General features: G+C 51.0%; 1 protein-coding gene across 3 annotated transcripts in view; it reads left to right on the forward strand.

Moving 5' to 3' along the window:
* CHST15 (carbohydrate sulfotransferase 15) overlaps window positions 1-12551 on the forward strand; it is a 60401-nt gene extending 47850 nt beyond the window's left edge. For all 3 annotated transcript variants that reach the window (XM_056529663.1, XM_056529665.1, XM_056529664.1), the window contains exons 7-8: window positions 10123-10270; window positions 11917-12551. In XM_056529663.1, coding sequence (XP_056385638.1) covers window positions 10123-10270; window positions 11917-12104 — 336 coding nt within the window. In that variant the 3' untranslated portion in view covers window positions 12105-12551. The remainder of the gene's footprint in view (window positions 1-10122; window positions 10271-11916) is intronic.
* The last annotated feature ends 593 nt before the right edge of the window (window positions 12552-13144 follow it).

A 13144-nucleotide genomic window follows, 5' to 3' on the forward strand; every position in this document is an offset into this window, starting at 1 on the left:
ATGGAAGTAGAATAAAACTCTGGAAACGTTCAGCATGACGCATTTCAGGTCATGTGACCTTTCATCAGATGCATTAAGATTGATCCATGTCGATGTTTTTACTTAGATGAAGTAAAGGTGAAGGTACTTTTGCCGCTGGCTTCTGCACCCTTTGTTGCTTAATTTACAAATCTGTTTAACTTTCTCGCACCAGTGAGCGCTTTCTCTCTGGCAGAGACTGGAGTGAGTGCTTACTCAGAGAGACAGGCGCACTGCACTGGTGGCAGACAATGCTTTCTCAGAGAGACAGGCGCACGGCACTGGTGGCAGACAATGCTTTCTCAGAGAGACAGGCGCACGGCACTGGTGGCAGACAATGCTTACTCAGAGAGACAGGCGCACTGCACTGGTGGCAGACAATGCTTTCTCAGAGAGACAGGCGCACGGCACTGGTGGCAGACAATGCTTTCTCAGAGAGACAGGCGCACGGCCCTGGTGGCAGACAATGCTTTCTCAGAGAGACAGGCGCACGGCACTGGTGGCAGACAATGCTTTCTCAGAGAGACAGGCGCACTGCACTGGTGGCAGACAATGCTTTCTCAGAGAGACAGGCGCACGGCACTGGTGGCAGACAATGCTTTCTCAGAGAGACAGGCGCACGGCACTGGTGGCAGACAATGCTTTCTCAGAGAGACAGGCGCACTGCACTGGTGGCAGACAATGCTTTCTCAGAGAGACAGGCGCACGGCACTGGTGGCAGACAATGCTTTCTCAGAGAGACAGGCGCACGGCACTGGTGGCAGACAATGCTTTCTCAGAGAGACAGGCGCACGGCCCTGGTGGCAGACAATGCTTTCTCAGAGAGACAGGCGCACGGCACTGGTGGCAGACAATGCTTTCTCAGAGAGACAGGCGCACGGCACTGGTGGCAGACAATGCTTTCTCAGAGAGACAGGCGCACGGCACTGGTGGCAGACAATGCTTTCTCAGAGAGACAGGCGCACGGCCCTGGTGGCAGACAATGCTTTCTCAGAGAGACAGGCGCACGGCACTGGTGGCAGACAATGCTTTCTCAGAGAGACAGGCGCACGGCACTGGTGGCAGACAATGCTTTCTCAGAGAGACAGGCGCACGGCACTGGTGGCAGACAATGCTTACTCAGAGAGACAGGCGCACTGCACTGGTGGCAGACAATGCTTTCTCAGAGAGACAGGCGCACGGCACTGGTGGCAGACAATGCTTTCTCAGAGAGACAGGCGCACGGCACTGGTGGCAGACAATGCTTTCTCAGAGAGACAGGCGCACGGCCCTGGTGGCAGACAATGCTTTCTCAGAGAGACAGGCGCACGGCACTGGTGGCAGACAATGCTTTCTCAGAGAGACAGGCGCACTGCACTGGTGGCAGACAATGCTTTCTCAGAGAGACAGGCGCACGGCACTGGTGGCAGACAATGCTTTCTCAGAGAGACAGGCGCACGGCACTGGTGGCAGACAATGCTTTCTCAGAGAGACAGGCGCACGGCCCTGGTGGCAGACAATGCTTTCTCAGAGAGACAGGCGCACGGCACTGGTGGCAGACAATGCTTTCTCAGAGAGACAGGCGCACGGCACTGGTGGCAGACAATGCTTTCTCAGAGAGACAGGCGCACGGCACTGGTGGCAGACAATGCTTTCTCAGAGAGACAGGCGCACGGCCCTGGTGGCAGACAATGCTTTCTCAGAGAGACAGGCGCACGGCACTGGTGGCAGACAATGCTTTCTCAGAGAGACAGGCGCACGGCACTGGTGGCAGACAATGCTTTCTCAGAGAGACAGGCGCACGGCACTGGTGGCAGACAATGCTTTCTCAGAGAGACAGGCGCACTGCACTGGTGGCAGACAATGCTTTCTCAGAGAGACAGGCGCACGGCACTGGTGGCAGACAATGCTTTCTCAGAGAGACAGGCGCACGGCCCTGGTGGCAGACAATGCTTTCTCAGAGAGACAGGCGCACGGCACTGGTGGCAGACAATGCTTTCTCAGAGAGACAGGCGCACTGCACTGGTGGCAGACAATGCTTTCTCAGAGAGACAGGCGCACGGCACTGGTGGCAGACAATGCTTTCTCAGAGAGACAGGCGCACGGCACTGGTGGCAGACAATGCTTTCTCAGAGAGACAGGCGCACGGCCCTGGTGGCAGACAATGCTTTCTCAGAGAGACAGGCGCACGGCACTGGTGGCAGACAATGCTTTCTCAGAGAGACAGGCGCACGGCACTGGTGGCAGACAATGCTTTCTCAGAGAGACAGGCGCACGGCACTGGTGGCAGACAATGCTTTCTCAGAGAGACAGGCGCACGGCCCTGGTGGCAGACAATGCTTTCTCAGAGAGACAGGCGCACGGCACTGGTGGCAGACAATGCTTTCTCAGAGAGACAGGCGCACGGCACTGGTGGCAGACAATGCTTTCTCAGAGAGACAGGCGCACGGCACTGGTGGCAGACAATGCTTACTCAGAGAGACAGGCGCACTGCACTGGTGGCAGACAATGCTTTCTCAGAGAGACAGGCGCACGGCACTGGTGGCAGACAATGCTTTCTCAGAGAGACAGGCGCACGGCCCTGGTGGCAGACAATGCTTTCTCAGAGAGACAGGCGCACGGCACTGGTGGCAGACAATGCTTTCTCAGAGAGACAGGCGCACTGCACTGGTGGCAGACAATGCTTTCTCAGAGAGACAGGCGCACGGCACTGGTGGCAGACAATGCTTTCTCAGAGAGACAGGCGCACGGCACTGGTGGCAGACAATGCTTTCTCAGAGAGACAGGCGCACGGCCCTGGTGGCAGACAATGCTTTCTCAGAGAGACAGGCGCACTGCACTGGTGGCAGACAATGCTTTCTCAGAGAGACAGGCGCACGGCACTGGTGGCAGACAATGCTTTCTCAGAGAGACAGGCGCACGGCACTGGTGGCAGACAATGCTTTCTCAGAGAGACAGGCGCACTGCACTGGTGGCAGACAATGCTTTCTCAGAGAGACAGGCGCACGGCACTGGTGGCAGACAATGCTTTCTCAGAGAGACAGGCGCACGGCACTGGTGGCAGACAATGCTTTCTCAGAGAGACAGGCGCACGGCCCTGGTGGCAGACAATGCTTTCTCAGAGAGACAGGCGCACGGCACTGGTGGCAGACAATGCTTTCTCAGAGAGACAGGCGCACGGCACTGGTGGCAGACAATGCTTTCTCAGAGAGACAGGCGCACGGCACTGGTGGCAGACAATGCTTTCTCAGAGAGACAGGCGCACGGCCCTGGTGGCAGACAATGCTTTCTCAGAGAGACAGGCGCACGGCACTGGTGGCAGACAATGCTTTCTCAGAGAGACAGGCGCACGGCACTGGTGGCAGACAATGCTTTCTCAGAGAGACAGGCGCACGGCACTGGTGGCAGACAATGCTTACTCAGAGAGACAGGCGCACTGCACTGGTGGCAGACAATGCTTTCTCAGAGAGACAGGCGCACGGCACTGGTGGCAGACAATGCTTTCTCAGAGAGACAGGCGCACGGCACTGGTGGCAGACAATGCTTTCTCAGAGAGACAGGCGCACGGCCCTGGTGGCAGACAATGCTTTCTCAGAGAGACAGGCGCACGGCACTGGTGGCAGACAATGCTTTCTCAGAGAGACAGGCGCACTGCACTGGTGGCAGACAATGCTTTCTCAGAGAGACAGGCGCACGGCACTGGTGGCAGACAATGCTTTCTCAGAGAGACAGGCGCACGGCACTGGTGGCAGACAATGCTTTCTCAGAGAGACAGGCGCACGGCCCTGGTGGCAGACAATGCTTTCTCAGAGAGACAGGCGCACGGCACTGGTGGCAGACAATGCTTTCTCAGAGAGACAGGCGCACGGCACTGGTGGCAGACAATGCTTTCTCAGAGAGACAGGCGCACGGCACTGGTGGCAGACAATGCTTTCTCAGAGAGACAGGCGCACGGCCCTGGTGGCAGACAATGCTTTCTCAGAGAGACAGGCGCACGGCACTGGTGGCAGACAATGCTTTCTCAGAGAGACAGGCGCACGGCACTGGTGGCAGACAATGCTTTCTCAGAGAGACAGGCGCACGGCACTGGTGGCAGACAATGCTTTCTCAGAGAGACAGGCGCACTGCACTGGTGGCAGACAATGCTTTCTCAGAGAGACAGGCGCACGGCACTGGTGGCAGACAATGCTTTCTCAGAGAGACAGGCGCACGGCCCTGGTGGCAGACAATGCTTTCTCAGAGAGACAGGCGCACGGCACTGGTGGCAGACAATGCTTTCTCAGAGAGACAGGCGCACTGCACTGGTGGCAGACAATGCTTTCTCAGAGAGACAGGCGCACGGCACTGGTGGCAGACAATGCTTTCTCAGAGAGACAGGCGCACGGCACTGGTGGCAGACAATGCTTTCTCAGAGAGACAGGCGCACGGCCCTGGTGGCAGACAATGCTTTCTCAGAGAGACAGGCGCACGGCACTGGTGGCAGACAATGCTTTCTCAGAGAGACAGGCGCACGGCACTGGTGGCAGACAATGCTTTCTCAGAGAGACAGGCGCACGGCACTGGTGGCAGACAATGCTTTCTCAGAGAGACAGGCGCACGGCCCTGGTGGCAGACAATGCTTTCTCAGAGAGACAGGCGCACGGCACTGGTGGCAGACAATGCTTTCTCAGAGAGACAGGCGCACGGCACTGGTGGCAGACAATGCTTTCTCAGAGAGACAGGCGCACGGCACTGGTGGCAGACAATGCTTTCTCAGAGAGACAGGCGCACGGCCCTGGTGGCAGACAATGCTTTCTCAGAGAGACAGGCGCACGGCACTGGTGGCAGACAATGCTTTCTCAGAGAGACAGGCGCACGGCACTGGTGGCAGACAATGCTTTCTCAGAGAGACAGGCGCACGGCACTGGTGGCAGACAATGCTTTCTCAGAGAGACAGGCGCACGGCACTGGTGGCAGACAATGCTTTCTCAGAGAGACAGGCGCACGGCACTGGTGGCAGACAATGCTTTCTCAGAGAGACAGGCGCACGGCACTGGTGGCAGACAATGCCTTCTCAGAGAGACAGGCGCACGGCACTGGTGGCAGACAATGCTTTCTCAGAGAGACAGGCGCACGGCACTGGTGGCAGACAATGCTTTCTCAGAGAGACAGGCGCACGGCACTGGTGGCAGACAATGCTTTCTCAGAGAGACAGGCGCACGGCACTGGTGGCAGACAGTGCTTACTCAGAGAGACAGGCGCACGGCACTGGTGGCAGACAGTGCTTTCTTAGAGAGACAGGCGCACGGCACTGGTGGCAGACAATGCTTTCTCAGAGAGACAGGCGCACGGCACTGGTGGCAGACAATGCTTTCTCAGAGAGACAGGCGCACGGCACTGGTGGCAGACAATGCTTTCTCAGAGAGACAGGCGCACGGCACTGGTGGCAGACAATGCTTTCTCAGAGAGACAGGCGCACGGCCCTGGTGGCAGACAATGCTTACTCAGAGAGACAGGCGCACGGCACTGGTGGCAGACAATGCTTTCTCAGAGAGACAGGCGCACGGCACTGGTGGCAGACAATGCTTTCTCAGAGAGACAGGCGCACAGCACTGGTGGCAGACAATGCCTTCTCACTTACAGGGGATAGGCGTGGCGAAGGCAGAGCATTGCGAACCGCTGGCCACGCCTATCTGGCGGTTGCTGTCGCCCGAAAAGCTATTTTCTGGCTAATAAAGTGTGATAAAGAGCAGCCAAAGGTATAGCTGCATTACAAGTGTCATCATCTATACCAGTGGTCTTCAACCTGCGGACCTCCAGATGTTGCAAAACTACAACTCCCAGCATGCCCGGACAGCCGTTGGCTGTCCGGGCATGCTGGGAGTTGTAGTTTTGCAACATCTGGAGGTCCACAGGTTGAAGACCACTGATCTTTACTATCATGGTATTAGTCTGGGGGGGAGGGGGGGGGGTACAATATCCATGACACTTGCGCTTTAAGATCTTACAATTGAAAGGTGAGGGAGGGGTAACATTTAGATACTCCAGTCTAGTGTACACCACCAGCCACCTAGGACTTATCAGCTCTCCAGGCTCTTCTGTTTAATAAAATACTTACATTCCCCCTGACATAACAGTGCGGAAGCATCAATTCTCAAAACGTTCCTATTTTACTCCTCCTGAAATTGTATAAATAAATTGCCCTTTGGGCGTTAACGTTCCATTTGTCGATAGAACGTATCTCTATAGATTTGAAAATAGAAGCTGGGATCACAATATCCTAATCCAAATGCATTTTGAGTTCTTAATACGACCAAAACCCAGCCTGCCTGTGAGTCTGATGACCAGACTCACCGTTGGGTCGAATCTTGCGGCCATAATACGGAGGCAGAAATATGTACATAATCTACATATTATGCTACTGTGAGCTTCGCCTTAGTGTTTCCATTTGTTATCTGTTCATACATTACCAGGAGGAATAACAGAGGAATTCAGCAACTGAGAGTCCTAAGAAAACATGATTTAGCATTGTAAACAATGCAGTGATTGCCTCTTTAAATCTGTCCAGCATTTTCCGTATTTTCTGTATCTAAGTTGTGTAAATGTTCAGGGTTTCTTTTTACGACCATGGATTGGTTCTCCCAGTGTGTTGATATGAGGGGCTTCTATCGCCGCTGTCCGTGTTTACATTTCTCATTTCTCCTCTCAAGGGAATTTGTCAAGATCCTGGTAAATCCCTACAAAGCCCATGGCTGCAGACACAGATAGGTTTACAGAGGGGGTCGGGATTCCATAGCCGCTCGGGTGCACGGGCAGCATTGACAATGTACACGTCTGTTCTCTAAACCTGATTGTTCTGCTCGTATAGATGATTCGTACAAGGCGTTTATCATCATTGATATTATAAAGATTAAAGGGGTTATCCAGGAAAAAACTTTTTTTTATATATATATATATATATATCAACTGGCTCCAGAAGGTTAGGCAGATTTGTAAATTACTTCTATTAAAAAAGCTTAATCCTTTCAATACTTATGAGCTTCTGAAGTTGAGGTTGTTCTTTTCTGTCTAAGTAATCTCTGATGACACCTGTCTCGGGAACCGCCCAGTTTAGAAGAGGTTTGCTATGGGTATTTGCTTCTAAACTGGGCGTTTCCCAAGACACGTGTCATCAGAGATTACTTAGACAGAAAAGAACAACCTTAACTTCAGAAGCTCATAAGTACTGAAAGGATTAAGATTTTTTTTATAGAAGTAATTTACAAATCTGTTTAACTTTCTGGAACCAGTTGATATATAAAAAAAAGTTTTTTCCTGGAATACCCCTTTAATTATTACATTATCTAAATCTACTGTGGTGTGTGCATTCTGCAGAAGATCAATGGATGTGAATGGTTTACATATTGCAGTCCCTCTCACCCCTCCCCTTATTTATTTTATTTATTTATATATATAGTGCCTACAGATTCCGCAGCGCTATCTTTACCAGTTCTATCTTCTATCTTTACCAGTGTACCTCAGTCTGCAGCCCTCAAGTTAATGCAAAACTACAACTCCCATCAGGCTCTGACAGCCGACGGCTGTTTTGCAAAAGCTAGAGAGCAATGGGTTGAGGGACACTGCTCTTTACAAATACATTTACTAGAAATTTTATTATAGGATGCAATAATTTTAAAGCATGCAGATGGGGGTTTGCATTGACACAAATATACATAGATGCATGGCACACAATGTTCTGGTTCTCAGCATGGCTCCCTGTCTCATTCCTGGTTCCCAGCATGGCACTCCATCTCATTCCTGGTTCCCAGCATGGCACTCCATCTCATTCCTGGTTCCCAGCATGGCACTCCATCTCATTCCTGGTTCCCAGCATGGCTCTCCATGTCATTTCTGGTTCCTAGCATGGCACCCTGTCTTATCCCTGTTTCCCAGCATGGCTCCCCATCGCATTCCTGGTTCCCAGCATGGCTCCCCATCTCATTCCTGGTTCCCAGCATGGCTCTCCATCTTATTCCTGGTTCCCAGCATTGCTCCCTGTCTCATTCCTGGTTGCCAGCATGGCTCCCCATCTCATTCCTGGTTCCCTGCATGGCTCTCCATCTTATTCCTGGTTCCCAGCATGGCTCTCCATCTCATTCCTGGTTCCCAGCATTGCTCCCTGTCTCATTCCTGGTTCCCAACATGGCTCTCCATCTCATTCCTGGTTCCCAGCATGGCTCTCCATCTCATTCCTGGATCCCAGCATGGCTCTCCATCTCATTCCTGGTTCCCAGCATGGCTCTCCATCTCATTCCTGGTTCCCAGCATGGCTCTCCATCTCATTCCTGGTTCTCAGCATGGCTCTCCATCTCATTCCTGGTTCCCAGCATGGCTCTCCATCTCATTCCTGGTTCCCAGCATGGCTCTCCATCTCATTCCTGGATCCCAGCATGGCTCTCCATCTCATTCCTGGTTCCCAGCATTGCTCCCTGTCTCATTCCTGGTTCCCAACATGGCTCTCCATCTCATTCCTGGTTCCCAGCATGGCTCTCCATCTCATTCCTGGTTCCCAGCATGGCTCTCCATGTCATTTCTGGTTCCTAGCATGGCACCCTGTCTTATCCCTGTTTACCAGCATGGCTCCCCATCTCATTCCTGGTTCCCAGCATGGCTCCCCATCTCATTCCTGGTTCCCAGCATGGCTCTCCATCTTATTCCTGGTTCCCAGCATGGCTCTCCATCTCATTCCTGGTTCCCAGCATTGCTCCCTGTCTCATTCCTGGTTCCCAACATGGCTCTCCATCTCATTCCTGGTTCCCAGCATGGCTCTCCATCTCATTCCTGGTTCCCAGCATGGCTCTCCATCTCATTCCTGGATCCCAGCATGGCTCTCCATCTCATTCCTGGTTCCCAGCATGGCTCTCCATCTCATTCCTGGTTCCCAGCATGGCTCTCCATCTCATTCCTGGTTCTCAGCATGGCTCTCCATCTCATTCCTGGTTCCCAGCATGGCTCTCCATCTCATTCCTGGTTCCCAGCATGGCTCTCCATCTCATTCCTGGATCCCAGCATGGCTCTCCATCTCATTCCTGGTTCCCAGCATTGCTCCCTGTCTCATTCCTGGTTCCCAACATGGCTCTCCATCTCATTCCTGGTTCCCAGCATGGCTCTCCATCTCATTCCTGGTTCCCAGCATGGCTCTCCATCTCATTCCTGGATCCCAGCATGGCTCTCCATCTCATTCCTGGTTCCCAGCATGGCTCTCCATCTCATTCCTGGTTCCCAGCATGGCTCTCCATCTCATTCCTGGTTCCCAGCATGGCTCTCCATCTCATTCCTGGTTCTCAGCATGGCTCTCCATCTCATTCCTGGTTCCCAGCATGGCTCTCCATCTCATTCCTGGTTCCCAGCATGGCTCTCCATCTCATTCCTGGCTCCCAGCATGGCTCTCCATCTCATTCCTGGTTCCCAGCATGGCTCTCCATCTCATTCCTGGTTCCCAGCATGGCTCCCTGTCTCATTCCTGGTTGCCAGCATGGCTCTTCATCTCATTCCTGGTTTCCAAAATCTCATTCCTGGTTTCCAGCATGGCTCTCTGTCTTATTCCTGGTTCCCAGTATGGCTTACCTCTCATTCTTAGTCCCCAACATGGCTCTCCATCTCATTCCTGGTTTCCAGCATGGCTCACCTCTCATTCTTCCCAGCATGGCTACTTTTCCCATAGCAGCATGACATGTGCAGTCCTCCCAGTCATATGGCCTAATGTCTCTTATTCAATGATACTCACTGGTTACCTGCAGCTACCACTAGGGGAAGTTCACTACTAGTACAGCATTTAGTACTAGCTGTATAAAGTAGTATGCAGTCGTCTCCCCCTAGTGGTGGCTGTATATATCCAGGACTACATGATTTATTAAAGGTTTTTTCTGGGTCTTTTCATGCCAGGGCCATCAATATCTGATTGGTGGGATCCTACAGGCATCATCCCCACTGGTTAGCTGTTTGCAATGCAATAAATATGCCCACGCATATTTATTGCATTTCTTCAGCCCATAAAGTGATCCATTCCAGCAATACAGAAGCTTTAGCAGATTACGAATAGACACATTAGCTCAGCTAATAATGATATATATTAATACTAGATTCTATAATATTGTCTTCCCCCAGGTACGTCTTCAGGTTGGACTGTATGCATTGTATTTATGGGACTGGCTGTCGGTCTTTGATTTGGATCAGTTTCTCATTCTCCGCCTGGAAGATCATGCAGCAAATATCACACAGAGCATGAGGCTTGTATACAGATTCCTCAATCTAGGTAAGTGCATTGTCTGCTGTATTGATGTCTGTCACTGGGTTGGCTGCCTTTCTCATTCCTGGTTCCCAGCATGGCTCTCCATCTCATTCGTTGTTTCCAACATGGCTCTCCATCTTATTACTGGTTCCCAGCATGGCTCTCTGTTCTTATTACTGGTTCCCAGTGTGGCTCTCTGTCTTATTCCTGGTTTCCAGCATGGCTCTCTGTCTTATTCCTGGTTCCCAGTATGGCTCTCTGTCTTATTCCTGGTTCCCAGTATGGCTTTCTGTCTTATTCCTGGTTCCCAGTATAGCTCTCTGTCTTATTCTTTGTTTCCAGTATGGCTCTCCGTCTTATTCCTGGTTCCCAGTATGGCTCTCTGTCTTATTCCTGGTTCCCAGTATGGCTCTCTGTCTTATTCCTGGTTCCCAGTATGGCTCTCTGTCTTATTCCTGGTTCCCAGTATGGCTCTCTGTCTTATTCCTGGTTCCCAGTATGGCTCTCCGTCTTATTCCTGGTTCCCAGTATAGCTCTCTGTCTTATTCCTGGTTCCCAGTATGGCTCTCTGTCTTATTCTTGGTTTCCAGTATGGCTCTCCATCTTATTCCTGGTTCCCAGTATAGCTCTCTGTCTTATTCTTGGTTTCCAGTATGGCTCTCCATCTTATTCCTGGTTCCCAGTATGGCTCTCTGTCTTATTCCTGGTTCCCAGCATGGCTCTCTGTCTTATTCCTGGTTCCCAGTATGGCTCTCTGTCTTATTCCTGGTTCCCAGTATGGCTCTCCGTCTTATTCCTGGTTCCCAGTATAGCTCTCTGTCTTATTCCTGGTTCCCGGTATGGCTCTCTGTCTTATTCCTGGTTCCCAGTATAGCTCTCTGTCTTATTCCTGGTTCCCAGTATGGCTCTCTGTCTTATTCCTGGTTCCCAGTATAGCTCTCTGTCTTATTCTTGGTTTCCAGTATGGCTCTCCATCTTATTCCTGGTTCCCAGTATGGCTCTCTGTCTTATTCCTCTTTTCCAGTATGGCTCGTCTCTCATTCTTAGTCCCCAAAATGGCTCTCCATCTCATTCCTGGTTTCCAGCATAGCTCACCTCTCTTTTCTTTAGTCCCCAGCATGGCTTACCTCTCATTCTTAGTCCCCAACATGACTACTTTTTCCACTTCAGCATGACATGTGCAGTCCTCCCAGTCATACAGCCTCATGTGTCGTATCCAATGATACTGGTGCTGGAAATACTCCATCTCCTTGTCCATTGATGTGGCTTCATCCTGGCAGCATCTCTCCCTTAATTGCCTTACAATTCTTGTCTCTGCTCTGAGAAACAGCGCCACACTGTTCATAGTTTGTGTATGGTATTGCAGCTTGTCCCTTTCACTTGAATGGGGCTCATCTAGAATACGCGATGCAACCCATCAACAAGTGTTTAAGCAGAGCTGACTTTTCATTACAGCTTCCGTTATTTCACTGCTCCTTCATCCAGTCAACCTTTTATATTCGTTTCTGCATAGAAAATTTTGGCCGTGGAATGAACAACAATGTGAAAAAATGTATATCTCAATCTGTGCTGGTTGTATTATGCTAGCCACCATGAGGGGAAGGATTTGGCTTGAAGAACATGCGCGAATTGGAGATCTGTATTTTGCATTAAATATTTTATACTTTCAGGGCCCGTGAGTGAAGAACAGGAGGCCTCTATAACACACAAGCAAGCCTCAAACAGCCGTCGCCCTGAGGATTGCAGCTTGGGTCCTATGCTTCCTCACACCAGACAGGTCCTGATTGATTTCTATCGGCCCTACAACCAGAAGTTGGCTCAGGTGCTTGGAGACAGAGCTTATTTATGGGAAACGTAGCAACAGGATCCGCCAAACAACTGCTGTCGAATTTTATTTTCCCTTCGCTGCATGACCGGTTACACGTACAGGCAAGCGCTGACATCTAGTGGCCTGATGTGGGAATTGCATGCATCAGACAGAAGCAAGGGTTAACAGCCCTCTAGTGTTGACATGCTGGAATTGCAGTCAAATAAATGTGCCAAAAAACTCCCAGTCCTGATATACGGACCCCGCGCATCAGTTTTTCTTGTAACAGGCGGCGCCGATATGAACTCAGAAACTAACTTCTGTAAAGCATCAATGAACTGTTAATGAAATATAGGGCACTGACTACAGCGAGGACTGGATAAAGCAGCACTTGGAAGAAAGGGCTGCACTCGTGGTGGGGTAAAGCTGTTCTTAACTCACAGAAAACTATTTTTTCATGCTTCACATGCCAATAAATTAATATTTAAATTTTGGTGTTTTTTTTATAGCCAGCAGCTTTGGCTGTTATAGAGGATGTGCATAAGTTACAAGATGACTTGGATAGACTAAGTGTCTGGGCACCCACTTGGCAAATGAGGTTCAATGTGGATAAATGTAAAGTTATGCATCTGGGTACTAATAACCTGCATGCGTCGTATGTCTTAGGGGGGATTAAACTGGCAGAGTCACTGGTAGAGAAGGATCTGGGTGTACTTGTAGATCACAGACTACAGAATAGCATGCAATGTCAGGCTGCTGCTTCCAAAGCCGGCAGGATATTGTCATGTATCAAAAGAGGCATGGACTCAAGGGACAGGGACATAATACTCTCCCTTTATAAAGCATTGGTACGGCCTCACCTGGAATATGCTGTTCAGTTTTGGGCACCTGTCCATAAAAGGGATGTTGTGGAGCTGAAAAGGGTGCAGAGACGTGCGACTAAACTAATATGGAGCATGGAACATCTTATCTATGAGGAAAGATTTAAAGAATTTGTTTAGTCTTGAGAAGAGACGTTTAAAGGGGTACTCCACCCCTAGACATCTTATTCCCTATCCAAAGGATAGGGGATAAGATGTCTGATCGCTGGG

Source organism: Hyla sarda, chromosome 7 (assembly GCF_029499605.1).
Source record: "Hyla sarda isolate aHylSar1 chromosome 7, aHylSar1.hap1, whole genome shotgun sequence".
NCBI lineage: Eukaryota > Metazoa > Chordata > Amphibia > Anura > Hylidae > Hyla > Hyla sarda.